The following is a 26,841-nucleotide window of genomic DNA, read 5'->3' as shown; positions in this document are numbered from 1 at the left end:
GAGCGTATGTTAGGCTTATACGAATAGTTTCCTTTGGAAAGGAATGCCAAGAGCTTCTCAGCTTGATCTGCTGGGTGCTATCTGGAGGATGGCATTAAATGATGTTTCGCTGTTGTAGGTCTTTCTTGTAAATCACTTCTCATGTTTAAAAAATGTTCTTTGGACACTACTAGGGGTTTCACTTAGTTTCAGGAGTGAAAAGTATTGATTGAAGTTTAAGTAGTAAATAGTTTGGAAGGTGTTTTCAAACGTGGCAGCTTGAAGTGTCACCTCCAGGATTACCTCTGAAAAATCTCAGCTTTAGGACAGTGATTGTGGCAGCTCTTGGCCAGTTCAGAAGACTGAAAACTGTGTCAGGATGGGCTCTGTGCCAAAGAAGTCAGTTGCAAGGCTCCCGTTTCTTGTGGTGATTGGTGTCTGGGTGGGCACAACCTAGATGCTGGTATGTTCATGACACAGTTCAGCGCTGTATTTCAGGTAATGAAGGCGTGCTGATGAGATAAAAATTCCAGAGCAGTAAAGGCTGATGTTGAAAACATACTGTTAAAGTAAAATAGTGGTAGCTGAAAGATGCAGTAGATTTCAATCCAGTTTGTGGATTTGATTCTTTCTGTAGTAGAAAATAGATTCACTGTCATAACTACTTCTTCCAGCCAAATTGGAGCAGCTATGCTTTTTTTCCCCCCCTACTTCTCTATGCAGGAGCCAAGGAAAAAAATCAATAAAAGAAATCAGTAAAAGCAAAGTTGTGGATTGTTTTAAGCAGAGCTGGTGTTGATCAGCTACTATTTTTAAGCAAATAAATCTCTTATTTTTAACGCAGTTGTGCTGTGCTTTAGAGTTATTTCATAACTGTTTTCCAGGGTCAGTAGATGCATATAAAGAGACAAATCTTATCTGCTGTTAAGTGTAAGCTTTGAGGCTGGTACCTCACCCCTGGCTGACAATATTTGCAATCAGTGTTCCATACGGTTTGAAGGAGGTGCAGTCAGGGCTCTGGCCTGTCCATCTGGGTTTGGAAGAAGCCTGAGCCCTGAGGAGGCGGGGTACCTTCTCCTCCTCCCTTTCAGACCATACCAGTTTCAGCAGTTAAGTGAGCAGGTGCACATTCTGCATGGGGCTTTCTGCTTCTCACCGTAGAAATGGATCTGGTCAGCCCTTTATCAATGGCAGGCCGTTACCCTGAGCTGCCCAGCTGCCACACGCTTCCTGTAGGTTCCCATTCAAAATGGGAAAACCGACAGCCAGGAATGCAAGTGATCTCAGTGGTCTAATTCGGGGTAAAGCAGCGAGTGACGGTAGGCAGTCTGCACTTAGCTCCATGAAGGTGTGCATTTCTGGTCCGAATAGATGATAATCTGAAACTTCTGGCTGTTTCTGTGTGGAGGAGGAATAGCAGCTGAGATAATGGTAAAGCAAATGAGATGAGTCATTCCTGGGGAACCTAGCTGGAAAGTGGATAAGCCAGGATCCTTATAGCTTCAGATACTGTTGCAGAAAATAAATCCTAGCTTTATAAGTGAGCTTCCCATTGGACTGCCTGTCTTGCGCCTAGCTGCTAATGCCATTTCTGACTCTCTCTGGAGTCTTTATCACAGGATTTTACACTCTGGCTTCATTACTGTCAGAAACTGCAGCTTCAAATCTTAGGACTGTTAAATAAGCAAAGTTGGAAGGCAAGACTGATCTGGATAGCTAATTTGTCATATATGCAATGTTACAGGATTCAGAGAGTTTGCAGTTTTGTTGTTATTGGATGATCGTTACAAATTTCTAAAGGCAGTTTAAAAAGCAAAGCTTTACAGAAGGTGATCATGGTGTCAGAATGAAATATCCACTTGTTCCTTGATTCCTGAACCTATTGTGTAGTGTCTGTCTACAGAGGATCTGAAAAATTTCCAGCATATGTGTAAGCAAATGGATCTGTCAAGTGAACAGCATGTTGTTTTCATGTTGTACTAACTTGCACATTTCCCACGTGATGTCCCTTAAAGCTGCTGCCTTAAACACCTAATATAGGGCAGCAGGTGGAACATAACTGGAGGGATTGACACAAAGGAGGACAGTCCATTTGTAGTGTTGACATATCTAAGCTGTGGGCATGTCCCCCAGCCCAAGTGTCCTCTCTTTAATAATGCCTGCCAATCAAATATATGCTAGGGCAAAGATCTTCCCTTCCTGTGCCAGGGAGGGATATTGCCCCAAGGTGTGCACTAATTGGCTACACATTGTGGGAAGTCTGTTTGTTGTTTCACGAACAGAATCCATCACATAAGATAAAAATAAAATGCAAGAGCAGTGGCATGCTCCATCTTTCCCCATGTCTGTAAGTACTGCCTCACCCGCTGCGTCTGGGTGCCTGTGTAGTGGCGAGCACCCCACAATTAGGGGCACCCACTGACAGAAAAAAGACCCTGTTTAATAATTCTGCGCACACAACGTAGCTGACTGATTTTTCTTTGTTTTCCATGTTCACTCAGCTAATATTAGGTGTTTATGAAACTCAGCTGTCCCAGGTAATTCCAAGGGAAAAAGGTAATGGGTTGCAAGCTTCTGGCCCTCAAGAAAGGCTGGGAGTTCCCTTGGATCTGTTAGTCAAGCATATCAGTGGGTGTTTGTCTGCTGAAAGGGGTGAGTATTGGCAATTTCAGATGTTCCCTCTAGGTTTAAGGTTCGAAGCTGGACTGTGAGGAAGATGTCACAGTTAGCACAGTTAACCTTGTCTGTATATCAACAACTGTAGGGTGTTTACACCTCAGAAATAAAACCCACCACTGACTCAGATCTGTCCTGGTTTTCAGGTTGTTTATCCCAACTTATTTTTCTATACACACACAGATAAAAATGCTGACATTTGGGAGAATGTTTCTGCAACAGCAACTGAGGCAATATAGATATACATCCGCTGATTATGGATGGCATATGCAGGCATACAAGCGGTTCAGTCAACTCCTCGTATTGTGTGTTGTTTTTTGACAACACACAGCTCCTGCTGAGCAGGAGGAGGATGGGAACGTGTTGACATGACAGAACTGTTGTTGAATTTAACTCCTAAGCTGATAGATGAATATTGCACTTCTGTGTCTTGAATGGTAACCTGATCGCTGGGGTATTTACTGAATTAATCAGCTGGCTTAGTTTAATGCTGTGCTGTAAGGGAATAAGTAGGAATGACACTAATTCAAGCAAAATCTCTTTCAGTAAACACACGGGAGGTGTTCTTTCCTATTGAGTAACTATTAGCCTTAAGGAAGGTGGTTGAGTGTTCTGCGCAGTCTTGGTGGCTTGAGATGTTGAGGGCAAATGCCTAGGTCTGACAGGGAAGCTTTTGGTTTAGATTAAAAAAAAATAATAATCCCTTTCCAGAGAAAGGGAAACAGCTGGGGAAATCCCTGCAGATGGTAGTGCAGAGGTCTGAAGAAACTAGTCCCTCCTGAATGATTTTCACATAAGGCAAAATGTGTGTAGACTTCTAAATTTCTTTCAGTGCTACCACTGTAAATGAAATTTATCTTAAACAATGCAGACAGCTCTCCAACTTGTGTACAGTGCATTCCCTAATGATCAGGAGCTCCTGAAAAGAATCACATCACCTGCGGTGAAGTTGGACTCCTACATGAGACTTGAAACACGCAGGCTGTGTACATAATTGTGTTGGCCTCCAGTTTCAGATAGCTGAAAGGTAGGATTGGCAAGGGTGATGCATTCCTGTAGATGCTGACAACACTGCCGTGTTCGTGCTTTGTGTGCCCTTATTGAGCCAAGTGGGCTAGTACTGGGTGTGATGTGGGTATTATTTAGTTCAGTGTGCTTGGCTTCATTCAGGGGTTAATGGTCCTTCTTTCTGTAGTCACCGAGGAAAAGCACTGCTTTGCTCTGGAGTTGTGAGTGCTGTCCCCCTAGCGAAGCCCACCCAGCAATCCTTCTCTCCTCCCGGTGTGCAGGTGCATTGTTGGGCGGTCAGGAATTGCTTGTCAAGGGGAATCCAGTGCAGGGAGCGATAATATGATAATGCATCAGGGCTTGCTTTTGGGTTTTTAATTACTTCCATTTTCTCTTTAATGAATATGGATGATGAATTTGGCTCTGTGAACCTACCTGGTGATTTGCATTAGCCAAATTAACAAGAATGCTTGCTTATGGATTACTAGATCACTTTATAACTTCTTGATTGAATTCAAACTGCCAAACTACATTTCTTCTCGCTAAGAGTGTAATCAAAACCATTCAAGGAACTCTTGCCTGAGAAATTGTAGATATAAACAGCAATTGCTTATTTCAGTAAACATACTTGTTCACTGCCAAACTAATCACGTTATTGCAGATGGAATCCCTGTATGCAGCTTTTCTTCAGTCTCACATTTAATTGACAGCAAGATGAATCATATCTCTATCAATTCCTAGTGTGCTAATCACTTTGCTTATATTTCAGTTTCTGGTGTGCTGATTTCTATGCTCTTGCTGTACCAGTGGCTATTTGCTTGGGACTCTGGTCTGTCTTTTACCATGTTGAGTGTAGATAATGTGTTTAGTTTAACTATTTTTGTTGTTTTTTAATGACAACTGCACTTCTTGGACTCTGATTTTTTTCATGTATTCTCCTATTTTCCTGAAGTTAAGGTAAATACTTTGAAAATAGTCACCTATTTTGCTGAAGAAGGCACATCTGGACATCTAGTGCAAAACTTCATCTTGAGCTGGGGATTTTCAATTTTCTTCTAAAGCTTATAAAGTGGAACATATGTAGCTGAACTTGATCAGCCAAAATGCATGCAGAAATAAGCCACGGGTGCATCTGTCTTGAGCTTCCTTCTCAGCACTATTATCTGTTAGTCGCAGGGTGATATTTAGGGAAAGTAGGAAGCTGGTATCAGTGGCCTGTGTATGTTCCCTGCAGTTACACAGCTCTAAGAAGAGTGCTTAATGCAACAGCTTGCTGAGGAGAGCCATGGACAGCGGAGGAAGCTGAACAGCAGTGCTGGCTGTTACCCTGCCGATGCAGGCAGGAAGGCTGCAGTGGTGCAGGTACCAGCTGTACAGGGGAAAACATCTCCTGCGTCCCTCGTGCTGCTTCGGGACGGGAAGCCCATGGAGGAGGGAGTGAAGAGAGGTGCTGGGGTGCTTCTGTGTGGCCCCAAGGCTTTGTACCCCATTGGGTGGTCTCTGCCAGCTGCCATGGGTGTAGATGTGCAGGAGTGAGGAGGTGATACCATGGGGAGGCTGATCAGGATCCACCTCCTGCTTGCTTGTTTTAAATCTCACCCTTTTATTATAGTAAGGAAACATATCTTCCCTGAAATAAAGTTAAGCACTCTTTGTCTAGCCCAGTTTTCCTCGTTGAGCCGTAACACGCAGGGTGGAAGTAGTTGTGGCTGCCCTGATTTGCATGAGCTGTTTGCATTGTAGTCAATGTAACACATGATTACAGGATGAACGTGAGCATTAATTTTCTCTTGAGTATGCACTTCCTTTAGGCATGACTGCTACGTATAGTCTTTATTTTCCTGTTGTACAGTAGCACTAAGTTTATAGGGACGCTGAGAAATACTCTTCAATCATAACTGAACCTGCATTTAGGCTTCATGTGCACGGCTGAACTGGCTGTTAACTTAGAGTGGATGTGTTGCAAGAATCACCTACCTTTAACTCAGCAGGTCTGCTCGCAGAGCTCTGTGACAACCAGCAAACTGCCTGCTAACAAGGAGCTGCACCACTTGGCCAGATAGCTTCTGGAAAGCCGCTCAGCTGCAGATAGGAACAGATGGCTGCAAGCGGCTGAGTTACCTTTTGTCAGTCAAGCTGTTTCACCATGGCAGGTGGATATTCCCTTCCCATCGCAAATGCCAGGGGAGGTGCTCGGAGCTATTAAAACCTGAAGGTGGCTTGTACGAGCAGGTAGCTCTCCGGAACTACAGGGGAGCTCAGCAGATCAGCTGAGCCGTGATCGAAACGCCAAGGCAGGGCAAGCTGCATGTGGTGGTGTTGGTATGGTGGGACAGTGCTTAGGAGCAATTCTGCAGGAACTGTAATTCACAGATAACAGTGCAATAAGCAATAAAATTATTTTATAACTGAGAAAGTCATCTAATTCAGCTTATGCAAGAAATGTTTGGAAGTAAAAACTTTAAGGGAGCTTCCGTCCTTACCAGTGACAAATCAATGCTGGTTGTAAGTAGTGAATGGAAAGATTATTTGAATAGTGGATTGTTTTAGATAACAGTAAAAAAGTAGTATTTTTGTCACACGAATTTACTCTCCTGTGGAAAAGATGGATCCTTTGTGTATTCAATAAATAAATAGTGAAGAAAGTCACAGCCTGGCTGTGTGCAGAACGAGGGACAATGGTGAATGAGGAGAAGTTGTCAGGAGAAGACCTGGAGCTGAAATCAAAGAGAAAGCACATGTGACTTAGGATCTTGCATCCTATTTAACTGTTTGAATAACCGCTGCCTGCCTGTAGCCTGTTGTATATACAATTACTATGCTGTTACGTGAGACATTGCTGTGGGTTCATACTTTATGAAATATGTACTCAGTAATAAGGTTTGACTTTCAGTGACTGCAAAGGCTTCCAGAATTCATTTTAAATCTATATTAACTGAAGAGAGCCTTTGGAAACAAGTTAAAACCTGAACATTTAAACCACAGCCCATGCTGGTGGACTAAGCAAGCATGTCAGCCGTTCTCACCAGGGTCACTGAACCGGGAGCAGGGGTGGCCTGTGGGAAATCAGCAGTGTGCTGGATTGGAGAGCTTCCCAACCCACTTCAGAAGAATCTGAACTGCTCTGCAAACTGCCATGCTGCTAACTCTTTGCTGCTGTAAAGAAAAGTTTTACTTTAGCATGCTGAAGGATATAGTTTTGCTTTGCTTAGAAGATTTTTAAAAAAGAATATGGAAATAGCTTCTTCAGTGTTTTAGTATACTATATTTAACAGAAAACTACGTGCTCTTATGAACTTGGTCAAACTTGAGCTTAGATTAATGCCGTTGTACAAATCAACTTTAAAATGTAAATTAATTTTTAAGTCATTTTCTTGATGGATTTTATTGGCAAAAAGTTGAGAACCTGTGTATTTTTAACTATTTCTTGTGCATCCTGTAATGTTTCACATAAGTCTGTTCCTAGTTATAAGTAGTAGCACTTGAATACAGCATTATATTTACTTCATCTTATCTACTTCAGTGTGTGATAACCCTTATTGTTGTTAATACTATTCGTTCCATAATGTTTTAATACAGTAATGTCATCATATGTAGGTTAGCTGACTTGGAATATTTGAGTTTTCCTTTACACTTATAAAAAGTGCTGTGACTTGTTGTATGTACATGTATATTTTTGTATACACAATAAATACAGATCCTTATGTTTTGTTTTTGATTGTTGTAGGGTACCTTTGTGAATGTCCAAGCTGCAGAAGCAGTGACTGTTCCAATAAAGCACGATTTTCCCACGAGAGAAGAGCAGATTTTGGCACTAAAAACCACACGTGAATTTGATGTCCTTGTTATAGGTGGAGGAGCGACAGGATGTGGCTGTGCTTTAGATGCAGTCACCAGGGGTAAGACTTGACAATAAATTGCGTATTGTTCTTGTATTACATGGTTTATGATAAATTAATCAGATTGGCTTTCTCAAAATCACTTGAAGGTTGAGGACATGTCCCCTGAATGCCTGGTTATAAAACTTCCTTCTGATCTTAGAAGTTGAAATGAACTCACAGAAAAAAAGTCATTATTTTTGTTTCAGCGGTCTTCACTGTCTAGATGCTTATGTGCAGTTCATGTTAACATGAGCCTTTTTGCTGGCCACTCCTGGAGGGACTTCTCATCTTCTGTTGCTTCTTACTTAGGTTTATCTGTAGTCACACTTGTGTCTGCAGCAAAGAGAAGACAACACTTGCACAGCACTTCTAGCAAGCACATTGAAAGGAGCAAGCATGAATTCTGGATGAGGCAAAGTGGCTTTCAAGCTCGTTTCTTGTAACGTGAGATAGCTACAGCTTCTGTTGCTTTATAGCTGGCTGTTATATTGCGGATTTAGAGAAGTCTGTTTGGATTTTCAATTAAAGATGCATCATTCAGTCTGCAGGTGCACAGAGTAGATCTGTGCTCTGATTTTTTTTCTCTTGTGGGAGATTAGCTGTGTAACTGGTTTAAGAAGCTACTTAAAGTGGAGGAATTGAATCTTAACCTTACATGTAGACTTAACTTATGAAAAGCTTGAAGTAAAATGAGTTGAAGATGATGCTTTTCACCTGACTTCTGCAAGAGGCTGAGAATGTGTAGTAGCATTCATCTGTTCTCTGATAGATGGTTTGATAGATGGATGGTGTGGCAGCTCCTGCAGCCTGTCAGTCCTGTGCAGAGTTCTGGTTATGGGGTGAAAATGTAGGACACCAACACCTGCTCTGTCATCCACCTTGCACGGTAACCGTAGCCAGCAGCTCCTAGTCGAACTTGACTGCTCTCAGAGATGATTGGTGATTTTACAAGTTCAGTGAAAACAGAGCTGTAGATACGGAGGTGAGAATGCACAGGTTCTGTTTCCGAAAGAGGCCGTAACATCAACTCCTGTTCTGTTAAAATGCTATATTGTACTTTTTATTCAAAAAGCTGTGTAAAGACTAGTGAGAAAAGCTTATCTTAGCGCATTGTCTATCCATTTTTTTAGCGGAATTGGCCAATGAAAGGAAATCAATCATTACTTCAGTGTCTGTGTGTTTTGACCTTGTTTCAGTTCTTGGAACTGAAGTGGGGAAAGAACATAGTACAAAAAGTAGTATATAGTTGTAAAATTCTTCGGGTTCTTAACATGTAGTCACGTCAGAAGTAAGAGGCAACACCCGACTCCAGGAGTGTCATGTGGAGTCTGAATTAGAAAACACTTGCCCAGAAGGTGTGATTGCTTTGAGATGGATTAAGCAGTAAGGTATGCACCATGGGGAGATGAATACAAAATCAGTTTATTACCCTTTCATGTATTATTAAAGGTAACTTGGTATCTTAATTTCTGCCTTTTCCACTACAATGTAGCAAATGCAGTTGTAAATGTAAACAGAAAATATTATAGGTAACCTATATTTATCCTTTGAGTAGATATTCTGGTCATATCAGTAGACTTCTGAAGTGTGAAATATTCCTAGGCATTTGGTTAATGAATTGTGTATTGTTGCTGTTCATTCATGGAACTTGCTCTTTTATTCTGTTTGCTTCACTTAACAACAAATCTTGCTTTTCATGTGTTTGATGCATCTTCACCAAATTATTTCTGATTATATCCATTAATCTTTGTCACATTTGACAAAAATAAATTACTTTGATCTTTGGAAGTTACCAGTAATAATTTAAGGATGTAAGTTTTGGGAGATCAACAGATGTTAAAATCTACTTTCAACAACTGAAAATAGGAATCACTCCTCAAAGAGGGTGAAGGAGGGACCCGAGGGACAGCTTCTAATGCAGACAGTGCTCTCCTCCCTGGGCATCACTGTCATGTTGCTGTTGGTTTCAGAAACAGTGTCGCTGAATCTCCTTTTGCCTTGTAAGATTCCTCCAGTGCCGGAGGGGGTCTGCTATGCTAATTTCTGCAACAGATTGTCCTTCTACATATGTTTATATACGTTTTGTAAGTGAAAGATTGCCATGTTCTTGTCCTGCGGTGCTGTTCTTAGTTGCATTTACTTAACGCTGGGTACTGGGAGTCAGTGATAGCTGTCCTGTAGCTGTGTGCCAGATACAGGCTGTTGCCTGTATCTTATCGTTAAAAAACACCTGTTAATCACACATCTTTCATCTTTCTTTTAATTTTCATCAAATAACCTGATGCCAGTCTCCTTCATAACGAGGATATCAGCACTTTCTTCATGTGCAGGATGTACTGCAGACTATAGGGGTGTGTGGGGTCATAGTGACTGCTGTATGAGGCAGCGTGCCTTCACCCACAGAAAGCCTTTTTTCCCAGTCCTTCAGTGTTACTGGGGACACAAACATGCAAACTCTCTTCTGAGTGTTTGTCAGAACAAGCCTTATAATGCTCAGTGTTCATGGTAAAGCACTGTGTGTTCTGGACTCGTATGAATGTTTCGGAGCCATGTGGTTACCCCTGTTTTGTGCTCATGAAACTGTCAGCACCTGGCAGTGTCATGCGTTTTGAGTATGTGTCTGAAATGCTCTGTACTGTCTAGTAACTAACATTTTGTGTATGTGCCCTTTGCCTATATAATGTGTAAAAGGAGGATGTCTGTTGTATGAGCACTGTCGTAGTAAGTAAGCTGCAGATAAACTTAGTTCTTCACTTTCCTGCAGTTCCTAGCTCAGTTAATACGTATCTTCTATCTTAAGGAAAACCTCCCTCTTTTTTTTGTCTTTTAAACAAATAAGGTTGCATTGGAGCCCTGCCACTGCTGGTGAAGTTCACCATGCCTTTCCTTTCAAGTCTTCCTCCAATCCTTAATCTCGTATTTCAGCAGAAGAGCATTAAGGCTTGGGTGGTTGGTTTGGGGTGTTACAGCTTTCTTGAGCAAAATAATGGCTGTGCCAGGATTCACAGTGGTACTGCGGGGATGACTCCAAAGTGTTGATTCAGTGGGCTCTTCCTTGAGCGTGAGCACATCAGTGCCAGGAGAGCCCATCACAGGGCACCTCTTAAGCAAACCTGAAGAAAGAAGACAAAGATGCTGGTTGTCTGCCTGGCTGGGATGCTGTTGAAATTATTAGTGTGATAGATTTAGAGCGCTCTGCTGCAAAGAGTTAAGAGTATTCATGAAAATATTCTGTTCCTGCCATGAATACAAACTATAATTTGCTTGAGGGAGCATGGCCCCTATAATGTACTGTAATGCCTTTCTATTGTGAAATATCCAGGTTTTAATGTGCTTCTGTTTAAGTTCTGTTTTGACTTTTCCCTTAGGAAGAAGGCTAAAATTTTTCATTACAATATAGACAGTGCACTACACTTTGAATACAAATTTATCCATGTACAGAGTAATTTTTCTTGTGATTGTCTCTACCCTAGAGAAGTGTCTTTAATGAATTACATACAAATTGTGTAATTTAAGAAGTTAATTTGGTTTTCTGGTAACACAGGACTAAAAACAGCCCTTCTAGAAAGAGATGATTTCTCATCAGGGACCAGCAGCAGGAGTACTAAATTGATCCATGGTGGAGTGAGATATCTTCAGAAGGCCATCATGAAGTTGGATTTTGAGCAGGTAATTGTTTATGCTGGTTGTTAAGCAAAAATTGCTAGTAGACACTTCCCTTATCCCAATTATATCCAACTTCTCCTCTTTATTTTTTAATACTTGACTGAGTACAGTGGCTGTGCAGTACAAAACAGGAAAATGTATTCTCCAGTTGAACTTTCCAGAATAGGGAAACTGGTGCAGCCATCTCTGCATAAATTAACTTGTAGGCAATCAAATAGCTAGACCTTTTAGACTGTGTGTATATATTGGGGAGGGAGGGCAGAAACAGGGTTGGCTGGAGAATAAAAAGAGCTTACTTGTCCAGACAAGAATTTGGGGTGGTAGGGGAGAGGTGAATTGTCTTGATTGATTTTTAGAATGGATAAAGAAAATATTGTAAATAAGCAATTATATGTTAATTTATATGTATTTTTGTGTCGTCTTAGTCTGGTGGAAGCATGATGTTCTTGTTTTGAGAAATGAATTTGTTGTCTTACTGAAACCTCTCTAACTTAAAATATGTTTTAATGGTCATAATATGGTCATTATAATGGTCATTAGATAGAAAAGGTGACTAATTGGGGTAAAAAAAAAAAAAAAGCATACAGTTATCTGGCTATAGAAATCAGTATTCCTTTTTCTCCCAAAGAGCAACTTTATATTGATTGATACTCATTGATTTGGAGAGGAACACTTCTGCATTTGCAACTCAGAGTTAGTACAGGATTAAATCGTGGGAATCGGCATAGAAGCAATACCTTGGGATGTTTCCTAAACCTCCTTAATGGCTTTCTGCTTATAGTTAGCAGTAACATAGCTTATTGGCCTTTGTGCTCAACTGAAAAATTGTTCAGCTGATGTGCCAAGATACCAGAATGAATGTACTCAACTTGCTTGGAAAATATTTTTCTTAATTTTTGAAATTTTCAGCAAATGGGAGCATGTTCCTGAAAGAACTGTAAAAATTTAGGTATTTGCATTGGTAAGCAGTTTTTCATTACATGTTGCATGTTGACACAAAACTGGGTAACTTAAAATTCACATATACGTGCTTTTACAGTACAGGATGGTGAAAGAAGCACTTCAGGAGCGTGCAAATTTGCTTGAAATTGCTCCTCACCTATCAGCTCCTTTGCCTATAATGCTACCTGTTTACAAGTAAGTTCTGCTATTGTACTTCTCCTTTACCATTCCTTTTGACAAGCAAGGTATTCCCCTAGAGAAGTTTCCACATGTCTCCTTCCAAGCATGTCTTTAAACCTGTCACAAACTTTGTCCTCCAGGAGGTGAGGTGCTGCCGTATTGCAGTAGAGGAAATTCTCTTATGGCACCAATCTGTTATCACTGCTGCCAGTAGCACCGCTTGGACTTGAGCTCTGTGGTTCATTTTTACTGTTACAATAGGTGTGAAGGAGAGGAGTTCACAGCTGGAGTGAACTCGTAATTCCCAGGATATTACTTCCTGTTCTTTCCAGTACATCCTTGCCTTCAATGCATGCTATCGCACAGTTTTCTTCACAAGGTACTGTGTAGTCCTAACAACCACCAGTGTCAGTGCAGTAAGCCAGCATGCTGACCTTCTGCTGTATGTGGCTACTTCTTGTTAAGAGAACAATTTTTGTCTTATGAGAGACACTAAGTGATTTGTTAGGTGTTTTTGTATTTGTAAGGACAGTTATTCAGTAGAACAGGCTACTTATAAAAGTGAGTTTTTGATTAATCGTAATTTTTGATTAACCTTAATGTATGGCCTTATTCCTGTCTTAGGGGGCTTGTAATAGTAGGAGCTCATGTAGGTCTGCAGTGGACTGTATTTAGTTGATCTTGTCTATGGGGAGGTGTTACTGAGATGTGCATTTCAGGAACTCTTTCATCTTTTGCCAAAAGTTTGGTTCTTCCTTCAAGACAGCTTTATTTTTTCATTTTTACACTGAAGTAGAAAAACAATTTATGATCTTAATTCTAGAATGAATACAGCCTTGAATGTACTTGACTTCCTGTAGTGAGCAGATTAGTTGAAAATAGAAGTGAACAATACATCATAACTTTTTGTGTATTTACACTCTATCTTGATATTGTAAAGTTGTGTGATAATACAAAAGCAAAACGAGTGTAATATAGCGTACTGTGTTACTCAGTGTGCTTTATATTAGAACAAGTGCATGCATGGGTTTCTTATTTCACTTCATTGGAACTTTTTCCCCTGCAGGTGGTGGCAATTGCCATACTACTGGGTTGGAATAAAACTGTATGACATCGTGGCAGGAAGTCAGTGTCTGAAAAGCAGTTACGTCCTTAGCAAGTCAAGGGCCTTGGAGCTCTTCCCAATGCTACGCAAAGATAAGCTTGTTGGAGCTATTGTCTACTATGACGGTACGTTCCCTTCCAGTGCTTTCATTATTACTTTGTGCTGTATTGGGGTTGGGGGGGATGGGGGGACAACACACCTATGCAGCTACACTGATTCTGCAAAGGGAAATTCAACAGCTCAAAGCATTCATTTTGCATCTGAATTTTTGTCTGTCAAATGGGCGCCTACATTGCTCACTACTGTGACTTATGGAAAGTACAAGAGAATATATCTGTTTTCTTGGCTGGTGGGTACAGTGATATGTGAAAGCCTCCTAGTGTTGTAGTGATTCCCTACAACTATCCAGCTTTGTGTGACTTTGCTGCATTGGAGAGGCAAGGTTTTTTCTGCTGCAAATCTTCTACGCATGCGGTACTTAACTTCTTAGACAAAACAGGCTGAAGAATCAAATATCCTCATGACTATACTGTAAAAACTATTCTTAGTCAGTTAATAGTTATATATCATTAGGTTTCAGAATCCTGTGTTTACTTTGGGCTTTGCCTTGTTTTAAATAGTTATGACCCTAGTATAAAGCATACTATGTAGAACACTACTTGCAAGTGTTTGGGGTTGAGCTCTTCTCAGACAGAACACTTACTCTGAGTAATTGTCTGTCAGGCAAGTGTGGTCATTCCAATAATGCCAAATGCTTTACTGTTGTGTACTTCTGGTTTGAAAATAATTTAAAACCAGATTTAGATGATCTGGCTCCTAGTTGTGGTTCTTACACAGGGTTGGATGAGGTCTGGATGAATTATTTTTTTTTTTTTTTGTACTGGCAATACATCTGTCTGGTCTGCAAAGAGACCTTTCATTGTAGTTCTAATCAGAGACTTGAACAGAAACTGTTTGAGTCCTATAGCAACCCCTTCAAGTGAAAAGATCGTAAAATCAGGAGAGGAAAAATGCTCCCAGCTTGAGTTAAGGCTATCTGATATAATAGATTAAGGTATGTGTGTGTGTAGTATTTACACAAAATTAGTGTCTTGAGAGAGAACATAAATGCTTTCTGCAAGTCTTACGATGTTCACTGAGAACAGAATAGTGATTTAATAGAATTTACTATTGTGGTTGTCTTGAAACAGCAGTTTTCATGTTCGGAAGTGTTCACACTTACTCACATCCCCACATTTTGAAGGATTGTGATTCATGTTTGTAATGCAAGAACAGATGAGCCTTTTTGTCTTGTTCTGTGAGACAGGTCTCTGGTGGTAAGTCTGTAGGAAAGTTTTGTAGCAACAGGTGCTTTGGTGGATCTTCTTTAAAGAGAGTACCTTAACCTCATCTCTGCCCCTTCAGAATCTACAGATATACAAGACAGTCTGTAAACAAAATTGGTAAGGGATTAGTTGGCTTCCTTGACAAATAGCTACCTAGAAATTTTGCTTGTCGAGGATATTAGTTTGTCTGTTTATGCACAGCTGTCTCGAGCATTATCCATATTGCAGTATCTCAGTACATTGTAGTGTTATGCGAGTTTTATCCCCGAACTGTCAGAACATCAGTATTCTTAAATGCTGAATTTTGTAGAGGAAAAACAAAATGATGAATAGCGCTACTCAAGTTGGAGTACCAAGGCATACTGTTGTAACTTTCTTGATGCTTTTCATTATAGTAACATACCTGGCAGGTGCAGTATTTTGCATCAGGCTTGTATGCTGTTCTGTAGTGTGTTTTCATTGGCGTTGGATTTCTATTCCCCCTTCTCCAGTTCTCTTCCACTTACTTTCAAATAAATAAATAAATAAATAAATAAAATTGGTAAAACTTCCTTGATAATATCAAAATATCAAAAAGTCAAATGTGTTGAGGATAGTAGGGCAAAAAAGACACAAATTCCTCCAAAGAATAAGTAGCTTAAAACACTGACTTCAGTAGTAGAACAGATCTTAGCTTTTACCTTCATGTGTGGTTTTTGACCTTTTAGAAGCCAGAAGGGTCTTCACACAATTGATTTTAAAGGTAGTATTTTTCCCTTTTTAGCAATACACTTATACTATTCATCAGTTTATCAATAAGGGCTTTCCTACGAGGAAGAAGTAGGAGGGATTCTTGAAACACACTGGACTTGGGTAGTATTTGTATGGCTTCTGACAAACATGCATGTTGGTAATGGTAAGCTGTCTCGTACAGAGCCCAGTGGAGTAAAAACAGACCTGGATGCTTGTATAGGTTCTTATTTGGGAGTAGGTGAGACTAAAAGGATGGACTTGCATTCTTTAGTATGAAGTAAAAATAATCTTCTCTGTCTTTAAGACAGAGGAAAATAACAAATTTTGTTTTTTAAATAACCTCATCTGGGGTTATGTGGTGCTTCAGCTGTGCCAAACTGAAGAAATGAAAACTTTTGTGTACTGTAAGAAGAGCTGCTGTCACATAGAAGTAATTCAGATTTAGTTTTTCATTATCATAAGCTATTCCTTCCCTTAGACTGTTAAGGGATCCCAGGAGTATGTAAGAACAATGAAGTGGTTCTCTTAACTGTAATTACACTTCTCAGAAGAGCATTAGAACTTGGCAATCTATAATCTATTGAAGTTTTTTTTCTGATTAAATAGATGGTTTGGATATATCACAGGTATTTACTACTTCAGCATTCTAAGGATATGCATTTACAAGATAACCTTAAAGTTGATCTTCAAGTTTGTTGGATGAATAATTGTTTGAAACAGTGTTGCAATAAATCTAAAAATTCATCACTAAGATACCATGTGGTCTTTTAGTGGAAAACATCTGTGCAGCAATACAATGCAAAAGTCATTCAGGCCGAGATGTCTCTGGTTTTCTTGCATTCCCAAGCAATAGGAAACAAACTCACATTCTGCGTATGTAAAACAAAGTATGAAATAGAAGGAGAAGAAAAAAGGGGGAGAAATGGAAATGTGCAAATAGTGAAGGGCATTTTAGCATGAAGCATGCGTATTGTGTAATCACTGTTTATTCGTGCAAGTTCAATAAAGACAGGTATCAGACAGGCTCTTAATTTCCCTTCAGTGGAACAGCTGCAATGCTAGCAAGACTTTCAGAGTAATGTGGTGAGAGATCTTAAAAGCAGACTTCAAGTTTTTCTGCCAGTGGAAACTACTTGTTTATACTAGCATAACTGACCTTATTTTGCTTTTGTTATCTGTAGTTGCCCAGAGTCTTATTACTTTATAGATTTTTTTCTCTAGAATTTAGAGAATTACAGCTTTGCAGTTCAAAAACACAACCAAATGTGTAGCTCCTTAAAACCTCATTGTGTAGAAGAAGCTTCCAAAAGGCTGAGGTATCACACTTCTGAGTTTGTGCTGCAACTGTGAGGCTATCTGTTGTCCCAAATAAAAACTTTCTGATTATGATGTTGTATACATTTATAACATGCTGCATTCCAGGATGACATTTTGTATACAGACGTGCACCATATTATTTCCTCCATAGGTCAGCCTATGGTCTGCAGTGTAAATGGACTCGCATTGGATTATAACATGTTAACTGATTTATCTTGAACAATTAACCTGTGTTCTGTTAACAGTGGGTCTGCTTTAAGTCATGTGTCAGCAAGCACATTAAATTTTAAATTTCTGATTTGAATTTGAACACTATACTTTCATACTTCTAAATCCAAAGAAATGGAGGACAAAGGGAGTAGGATTTGAACTTAAAGTGGAGAAGGGGAAGATGAGGTTGAATTACACTCCTTTAGTTCTTTTACCAGAAATAGTCATAAACTAGAGCATTAAGTAATGGCAAAAAAAAAAAATCAGAATGTTTGAATCTTGGAATAGGTCATCATTCTCTGTCCATTCCTTTCCCTATCTTTGCCATGTAATGAGTAGATAAACTAGTCTATCAAGAACAGTGTCCTAGCTGTTGTATAAATGCAGCTTTATCTTATTTTCTTGGTTTTCCCTATTCCTGTCTCTCTCATACTTGTATTTTTCTGTAGTTCTAAATAACATCTACTAGCAGAACCTCACTGTTGGGCATGTTGATTGCTGCCACCACCACCAAAGGGAAGAATTTAAAATGCTCATTATGTAGGTTACTTTTCAACTGGATAAAACCACCTGTCCAGCAATATACATATTGGTTGCAGTGTTCTTTTGCAAGGGAAAGATCAGAAATGCTCTTTGTTTCGTAATTGTTGATCAAACTACTGGCATGTCAAATGATCCATTATTCATGGAAATTTTGTGTTCTGAAACATTGCTGTGGTCATCTTAATTACATTTTTTAAATTGTTTTTACAGGCAAAAAAAAAGATGGTGCATTATAAATGTTGGAAGTACCAGCAATAGCAAATCAGACTTTACCAGAGGCTATTCTTGCTCTGTCTCAGCATCAGGAAACTAAAGCATATGTTGGATGTTAGCCTGGGTGTACACAATGTGTCCTATTTATTCAAGGTTTTCTTTGAAGCCACAACTTACAAGTTTGTTTCTTAGGGGTACATGTCAGACTTAATTTAGCATTTGTTGGTATTAGGATACTCCTGAATAGCAAAAAGGCAACATTTTGGGGGAAGAATGTGGCTGCTATCTGAGCAGTGATCTGTCAGTTTCATTTATGTAGCTCAAGGAAAATTGGAAAAGCAGCACTATGCAGAACGGGGCTGCGATTTCAAGATCATACGCAGAATTATTTTAAAGCATTTTAAATGGAAGAATTAATCTCCATTTAAATCATACATAGTTCATTATGTTAAAAACTAGGGAATACATTAATATAGAAACAAAACTGTCCAGAATATTTAAAGTGTTCAGATATTCTAAGTGGCACAGGTCTTCTATCTTTAGATGCTTGCAGACTTTTTTGTTTACATATTTTGTCTTTCAAGATGAGCCTTTAGGAACGTAAGGAAAATTTGTGCTCTTGAGTCAGTCATGAATTTAAGATTTCAGGGTTTTGTTGACTCTGCTCTTTGAATTTGCTGTTACTTTCCGAAAACAGGAATTAGCATATACTACTTCTGTCACTGTTTGGCCACATCAAGGTATTTGATTGCTTAATGCCTTGCTTTACAAATTTCCAGTATACTTACTGGAATGTAAGTAGCTGTTCTTTGTGTTCATGCATTCTTGGTGCTTATTCTCTCCTGAAATATTTTAATATGAAGGTTATTTAAAGATAGAAAAGAGAAGCTTTGGCAGAGGATTTAGCTCTCCTTGTTTACAGCAAACCCCATGAGAAATCCTTCCTAGGCACACATCCGTGCACGCACACACATACACACACGGACACAAAAATCAATGCAAAAGAGTAGAGCATTCATTAAACTGTCAAAAATGGAATAAATGCTTTTTTTTATTTAGGATCTTGTAGCTATTTTCCTAGTATTTGTGTGTCCTGAATTATGAAATGTTATAGCTTTATAATTCATATTTGACAAATTAATATTTTGAGAATGTTATGAGCTGTAATAGGGGTATTACCCTATTACAGATGCAGACAACTGTATGACTTTTTTTTTCCTTCCCTGGATACAGAAACTCTCTGACAGTTTGTCACTAAAAAGATTTTTCTATAGGTGAAATACACCACTAACCATATTTCTTGGTATTTCAAAATTGAAACTAGATGAATGAGAGAAGCCTTGCAGGCACACTAACTGTAGGTACAACCTGGAAAAGACTCGGTATTCTCCATATCCAGTTACTTTCAAATACATTTTGTCCCATGTTATATATAATAGAGTTGTATGTGAAATCCCGAAGAAAATCAGCAGCCTGCTATGAGAAAGCCTGTAAAGCTAATACTGGCTGCCTCTAGTGGAATACATGCAAAATGAAATGCAAGTCTTTGGCTGAACCTATAGAAGCAATGGTATTTTTCTTTACTGACGTTAGTATAAATATTAGTGGGGAAGGTAATCTGTCATAAATGGTACTTCTGAATTCTCTGATAAAATCAGCTGGGTCTCTGTTTACTTGCCTTGCATCTCCATGCAAGGTGACTTGAATCATGTAGTGCTTTATCCATCAGAGCCCGTCCTATCCTTTTCAAAAGGAATAAAATCAATAGCTTAAAATGGCTCGCATCTTTAACCCAGTTTTCCTCTGTCAAAAGGTACAGCTGTACCTACAGGAGCGGTATTTTGCTTGCAACAAAAGGCTGAGCATTCCAGAGCACTTTTTTTTTTTTTCCGGAGGCGTCGTTCCCAAAAGCATGCAGATGATAACTGCATCTCCTGCTGTACCTGTAACAATTTAATTGTGTAAGTCAGCCCAGTCAAGCATCCCCAGCTCATGACTGGGAGACATGAAATTCATTGTCATTATTGTCCCTGTCATTTTGGATCATTATATCCCGCTGCAGAATTTTCCTCACTTCAGTGCTTTCTTACCTCCAGGAACCAGGGATTATGGCTGAGGTTGGGGTGGGGGCAGGACTGTGAACTACATTTACCTCAGGGGAGCCACAGATTAAATTGGCTTTGCTCTCTGACTTGCTGGATTCATCTGTTTGTACGCTGTGGGTTTAAGGTTGGAAATGATGAATATTCTAGTGAATCCTATGCCTCTGTTTTTTTCTTTTTTTTTAATACTCGTATAAGCGAAGGATGATTTCTGCGTCCCTTAAGAAGTGAACGGGGAATAATTCTTCAGATCATCTTACCTAAAAGATTTAGGATTATTCCTGAGCAAAATGACATTATTTGCACATTGTGCCACAAACACCTCAGTATTCCCCAGTGTGCTGGGGCTTTTAGAGGGAAGACTCCGTCGAAGCATGTAACTCTGCTGTAATTTATGTGTGCGTTTTATGTGAACTTAATAGTAGGTCGTTAGTTAACATGTACTCTGTTCCATATTGTAGCTAGGATTATAGGTATGTTGAGGGAAAGTGGACGGTGTGGTTCCCGTGATGCTGCACCTCGTGTGAGACGTTCTGTGTGTGGATGTTTCCGTCCCGCTGAGGAGAAGGAGCCAGCCCAGGCTGCTGGGGGGCACGGGGCCTGCTCTTGCCCTGGCTTGGAGGGTTATAAGGAGGGTTATGAGGCCATGAGCGAGCTGTCTGCACATGGGGCAGCGCACCATTCAGTGCTCCTCGTCCTCGTGCTGGTGGCACTTTGTGTAGGCCAAAGGCACCTGGGCCTGTGGGGGCAGTGGGGCGGCCATAGGTGCTCCCTGCCTCACGACTGGCCTGCATATGTTGGCCCAGCCCCATGGTGCGCTGCAGGCCCTGTCCCCACAGTTTGGGGTCTTCTCGACTTCCCATTCCCTTGAAAGGGAAGCTTTCTCTTGGGTCGTACAGCAGTGGTTGTCATCTGTCCTATGAAAACAGCATGTGCATAACTAGCTAATTAGTCCGGAGTTGGTTCATGCCTAAAATATAGTTACTGTGGTGAGCAAAGTAGAGGTTGACTCTAGTTTAAGCTTGCCTCCAGCCGAAGCTGTTAGCTGGTGCAGCGCAAGCCCTAGCTGGGTCTCGCACGGTGTGGGCAGGCAGCAGGCTGTGCTGGCATCGTGGCGTCCCTGCCCGGCACGGTGGCGTGGCCGCAGCAGAGCAGACCTGCCCTGACGGTTGTTTGCTGTGACACGTTAGCACAGTTTCCACAAACTGACAGTGACAATGTTTAGTTTCATTTTAACACTGTGCTTTTACTTACACTGACACTGCAATATGATTGCAGTGACAAGTTGAAGGCTGATACAAAAGAAGTGGGAAAGAACATAATCAGAAAGCAGTAGCACAGAACAACAGTTTCAAATTTTCTCTTGCCTAGTATGCCTGGTACCCTGCCTTGTTTTTTTATGCTGATACCTTAGGTTCAATTCAAGTTTTAGCTTCTGTACCATACCCCGATAGTACAGTTGAATAGATGAATGTTCTCAGGGTGTTGTCTTGTGATTTTTATTTTTAAAGCTTTTATGGACCTTCTGTTTTTATGTATTCCATTGTTTATAGCTGTACATAAGTTGGAATGTGTTGTACTTTCATTTTCTAACCTTCATTGTGATCCTGTTTTGTTTTTATCCATATACGCAATTTTCTTGGTTACAGCTTTCTTCGTTCCTTTAAATTTGCCTTATGAAAATCTTGAATTCTATTTCTCTGAGCTTGTCTTGTAAAATAATGCTTATAGCCCACCTTGGGTGGTCTTTGCTGTGCGCTCTCAGGCTGGGTGTTAAGGTCTAGTAAAGGTAGCCTTCGTTAGTGAATGGGCATTCTGTCTTCATGCCTCTGAGGAGGGGAACCCAGCAGTCGGGTGCTGATAGTTCCTTCTATTTCTCCCTCACTCATAGAATTGAGGAAGTTTATTTTTTTTTTTTTATTGTTTAAGTTGGTACTAAATGGGGGAAGCAAGAACTTACTTAAGTGACTGTTACTGGAGTATTTAAAAACTTGATACAAATCTGAATTTGAATCTGTTTGAATAAATTTACCTGTGCAAATGCCAAACACAAGGCTTTCCTTTTCATTAATGCTGCTGTGAAGTTAGAGCTCACAAATGTATGCATCTTTGGTTAGATCTTAAATAATTAAAATAATGTCACGCATCTTTTTTTCCTCCAGTGCAAAATGCATAGCTAGATGTGTATCATCTTTCTTACTTGGTTAGGACATATTTCAGCAGCATGGATAACTAAGTGGAAAGCAGAATAAAAATTATACATGATTTGTGTAAGAAGTATTAGCAGTCTGGCATGATATTGCTGTGTTAGATGTGGGTGTTGATGGAACTGATTTAACTGAGTCAGAACGCTCTTCCCTCTGAAGCAGTCCAAGAACAAATGCATGTATGCTATGTATCCTAGAAAGTCTGTTAGTTTTTGGTAAACGTTTGACCTGGCTTAAGTTTCATGTGATTCAGAGTTGAGAAATAGTTTGGATCTGAGGGCATTTTTAATTACTTGACTCATGAGTTAAATTTGATGTTAACATATCAACTTATTCTACGTAGTTTTGGTGAAAAGAATTTACTGTGTTCTTTCTGAAAGAAGTCTGGAACAATCTTTGAGTCATTCCAGCTGATTCACAATGCCTAAACTTGGAAATAACTGGTTTCAGTATCCACAACGGATGTTGAGTTCCTGTTTTAATGCTTGTAATAAAACTGTTCATGTAATTAAGCACTTTCTATTTAAGAATTGGTGGATGCAAGCAGCTCTGATATCTTAGTTATGTACATTGATCTATAATTATAAATCAGCCTTAAGTTTAGTAAGGTTTTGATAAGACTTCTATATATACAAAAAAAAAAAGCACTTTTATGCACATAAAACATGTTGTTTGATTTCATGCACTGTTTTCTTTCCTGTATGAATGCAGTTACCTCATGCAATGTTGATGTAGGAGTATAATGTATAGCAACATAAGTATGCTTTTCAAATGGTTTTTAGAACATCAGTGCGTTGAGGTACAATGGACATTAACGTTTTGATGATCCAGCAATATCCCATCTTGATATAGATGATGCTTTTTGGGTATGTTCCAAATCTAGGGGGCTACCTTGTGAGTTGCAGGTTAAGTATTCTGTTTAAGTGGAGCTCAGTGATAACAGTAGGGGAGTAACATGCAAGCATTTAGCTTGCTATTATCCCAGAAGGTTTTTAAAAGAACAGAATACAAACAACATCTTTATGTGGAGATACAAAGTTGTGGCTATACTGTGGTCTCAGTTCTCTCATGCAAATGTTTCTTTTAATGTCTTTTTCCTTTCTAAAGAAGCCTGGTAGGTGCTTCTATGGTAAGATGTGTCCTCTTGAAAAACTTCATCAGGATTGTCATGTAACTTCTTGCATGGCTAATTTCTAACTCTGTATGAAGCTTGACATCCACAGCAATAACTAGACATGCCTAAATAGAGAAGACGAAATAGAGAAAAGGTGAGAAGGCTTTCATGTCCCTCGCAGGGACTAGCCTGTTCCTTAAACCAAAAAGTTTGGTTTCTACTGCAACAGCATAGTTGTAGTATGTCTTTTTGCAAAGCGTGTTTGGGGCAGTTGTTGCAGCGTCTGTGCGTTTACATCAATAAATGTCATGCAGCAGCTGTATTCAATAACAAAGTGTTGGTTCTTAGCTTAAAAAAGTTAGTATGAATAAAATGTTACTGGTAGGATTAATAGAGGTTCCAGCCTCCCAGTCACTGGCTACCGAGTGTTTATTTTCAACTGAATAGAGTTGCAGAGGAGAGAGCGGGAGCTGATATAAAAGTAATAGGTGTCAGAGTGACACAGTACAGAATATACCAGAACTACCGGAATGCCTTATTAATGTGGTGGTTTTCACACAATACGACTGAATCAGTCATAGACAAATTTCTACAGTCTGTGGGCTTTGTTACCACTATTGGCTGTGGTTCAGCACTGATAAAAATAAAATTGAATGTACACTATGTGCACCCTGTAGGAGGATTCTTTCAGTGCCAACGGAAGCATTGTCTGTTCTTATTTGAAGAAATACAGCACTTGCTACGAAGGAATGAAAATAGAAATTTCCTAAATTACTGAAAAATTATAAACCAAATGGCATCACTGTTGATCTTAAAATTATGTGGAACACATTGACGAAATGTCTTCAGGCACTAAATGTCTTCAACAGCGTGCCTTCTAAGAGTAAGGTGTTTTCCTTTTTAAGAGGATTCGGTGTCACTTTGATGAAAGCAGTTAGGCCAGAGTTTTGGTAACAGCAACGTGGGCTACCCTCAGCAAAAATTGTGGTAAGTTAGCTTTTGTTATACAATGAGCAGGTGACAATAGTAAATAATGAGAAAGGCGGTTCTTTCACTTTTTCCTAGTAGTTCAGTGGATTTAAGCACACTCTTATTTTTGAGTGATACCTCGGGAGGAGTTATGAAGAAAACTCGGCATGTTTCAGTGGTTGGCTCGTAGATTTTTGTTCCAAAGATGCTGAAGTGTGGCTGCCATTTGCATCACCTTGAGGCGCATCCAGCTGACCAAAACTGGCAGGAATACAGCAAAGTGCCTATAAAACAAGCCCTTGAGCAGCAGGACTGGGACAGCACTCACCTGTCTGGGGCAGGGTGTCTGCAAACACCTGTTGGTGGTGCATCTCGTAATTATAAATTCACTGTATCACCCTTAGGTTAGTTATGAGATCTTCGGCAGCTAACTTACTACGAAAAAGAATCCCAAATTAATTGGCCATAGCTGTTCTGTTGTTATAAAACAACTTGTTTTATCTCAACATTTGGAAGAAACACATGGTTTAATAGAAAGGTGGGCAAAGGGAATTAATTGTCTTCTGTTATGCTTTGGAGCACCAGTGACTGATAATGAAGGACAATAGATACAAAGCTGTCCTAAGTAGATAATACAGAACCTGGCACAGGAGCCTTTGGTTACCTTGCTGTTTATCACACAACTATAACAACTATACCTTGAGTTTCCTGGTCACTTTCTGAATATGGTAGAAGCTCTAGTGTCAAGAAAACCTTCTCCAGAACAGGCATGTAAAGCTAAGCTTAGAGGCTTTTATCTTAGTTCTGGAGGACCTGAATCTTTGGCATTTAACTAAAAAATAAATAAATAATCTTTTTTTTTTAAAAAAAAAAACTTTTAAGATGCAGAATTTTTGCTTTTCTTTTTGTCCTCTCTCTCTCTAGAGTGGTAGGGATCATTGAAGTACCAGAACACATTCCAGTCTATTTGGAACTGGGAATGATTACTATTTCAAACCTAGCTGTTTTCAGTCATGCTATTTTACTTTAATCAGTGAAAAATGTTTTGTCAACCGTGACTGGTGCTATAGTGAGAACTGATCTGGCTACGATGCCTTTGTGATAGCTGGTTTGCATGGAGGAACAGCAACCACTTCAGATGTCAAGAAAAAGATAACTCTGTAGGAAGTACAGGGTTTTAATGTCATTGCCTTGGGGGGGAAATGTGTGTGCATGGGAGTTGAAGGGCCCTTTAAAAAAAAAACAAAAAAAAAAACAAAAAAAAAAACTCCAAAACAACAACAGAAAAATGGTCCTGAGTAGAAAAGCGATTGTACTGTGAATCCCATCCTACCAAACTGTTGAGGTATTGTTCTCCACAGATGATATGTTTTTGAGCTGGTTAAATCACTCCTCATTGCTTTCAAATCTAGACCCCCCCCCCAGATCTCTGCCACGTGTACCCTGAAGTGTCCAGGACTCCACACCGTAGGTTACCTTGGTCTGAAGCCAGCTGGTTTTTCTAGGTGTGTAGTTAATCAGAAACTGGTTATTTCTCAGTCCTCTTCCTGCAAATACATTACATTGGCACTCAGAGTTCCTTTTGGACAGCTGAGAATTGAATAATAGCAAGGGGCTCCTTGCATCAGAATAATGATGAGGAGAAAATGGATGAGAAGCATGCAAATGCTACCTTGAAGAGAGTGGTCCAAATTGTGAAATGCACTGAGCATAATATCCTTAGCTCGCTCTGACTCTGAGAATTAGGAGTTTGGACAAAATGCTGCGTAACTCCTAGATTTTAGGCTTAACAAGTAATTATTAATTATTAATCACTTGTTCTTTTTTTGAAATTACACCCATTTTCACATTACTTATTCTGCTGAGTGGCTTCTCCAGATTGCCTTTGGTCTGCACAAACAAGTTGTGGAACTGCGAAGAGGCAAGCTTGCAGAACTTGAACATTAAGGCTTGCCACAGACTACTAAAACTGCTACGAGCTGTTGCTGTAGCTTGTGCTGCTGTGGGGTGAATCCGCACCCTGTGGAAAACCTGTTTGTAGCAGCTACCAGCTTAGGTACTGATGGCAAGAACAAACTGATGAAGGTTCAGAAAGTAACTGAGGAAGCCTTCTTGGTCCTAAGTCCCTTCTAAAATAAAAGAATAAACTCTGCTGCATGAAACACAGCCTTCAGAGTTTCGGTCGTACATAGATGGCACTCTTCTTCTAGGGTAGTGTTTCTGTTGAGCTGGATTTCTTGCTCTGTGCTGCCACGAGCTGCAGCATCCCATAGGCCAGGCAGCCCCCAAATCAAGCACCAGAGTGAAGAGGGAGGTTTCCAGATCACTGCACTTCTGAAAGCCTCTGACCCTGGGCTAGAAGAGTTTTCTGGATGCGCTGTGTTCTGCTGTACTGTAACACAGCTTCTTGCTGTTCTTTGTCTCTCTCTCATCTAGTGCTCCGCTCCCTTTGTGTATGAGACTGTACCTTCTCCACCCTTCGTTAAAACGCAAAGTTTTGAGAGACCTCATAAGGTCACTTCATCCCTTCCCTGACACTGCTGCAGCATAAATGTTGATGCGTTTGTTTAATGATTTGCCTGCCACTTCTGACAGATGGCTGTTTAGTCTTATACATCTGCTGTGATGGAGCATCTGCAACTTTCCTTGACATCTCGCTAAGCTGTTTTGCT

General features: G+C 39.9%; 1 protein-coding gene across 7 annotated transcripts in view; it reads left to right on the top strand.

Annotated features, from left to right (window-relative positions):
• The window catches only part of GPD2 (glycerol-3-phosphate dehydrogenase 2), a 58,092-nt gene that overhangs the window by 11,589 nt on the left and 19,662 nt on the right, over window positions 1-26,841 (top strand). For all 7 annotated transcript variants that reach the window (XM_068686897.1, XM_068686901.1, XM_068686900.1 and 4 more), the window contains 4 exons: window positions 7,391-7,562; window positions 11,089-11,213; window positions 12,250-12,347; window positions 13,399-13,562. In XM_068686897.1, the coding sequence (XP_068542998.1) occupies window positions 7,391-7,562; window positions 11,089-11,213; window positions 12,250-12,347; window positions 13,399-13,562 (559 nt within the window). The remainder of the gene's footprint in view (window positions 1-7,390; window positions 7,563-11,088; window positions 11,214-12,249; window positions 12,348-13,398; window positions 13,563-26,841) is intronic.

This window comes from Anas acuta, chromosome 6 (genome assembly GCF_963932015.1).
Source record: "Anas acuta chromosome 6, bAnaAcu1.1, whole genome shotgun sequence".
In the NCBI taxonomy this organism is placed as follows: Eukaryota; Metazoa; Chordata; class Aves; order Anseriformes; family Anatidae; genus Anas; species Anas acuta.
Note: the sequence above shows the minus strand (reverse complement) of the source record. Positions and strands in the feature narration are given on the sequence as shown.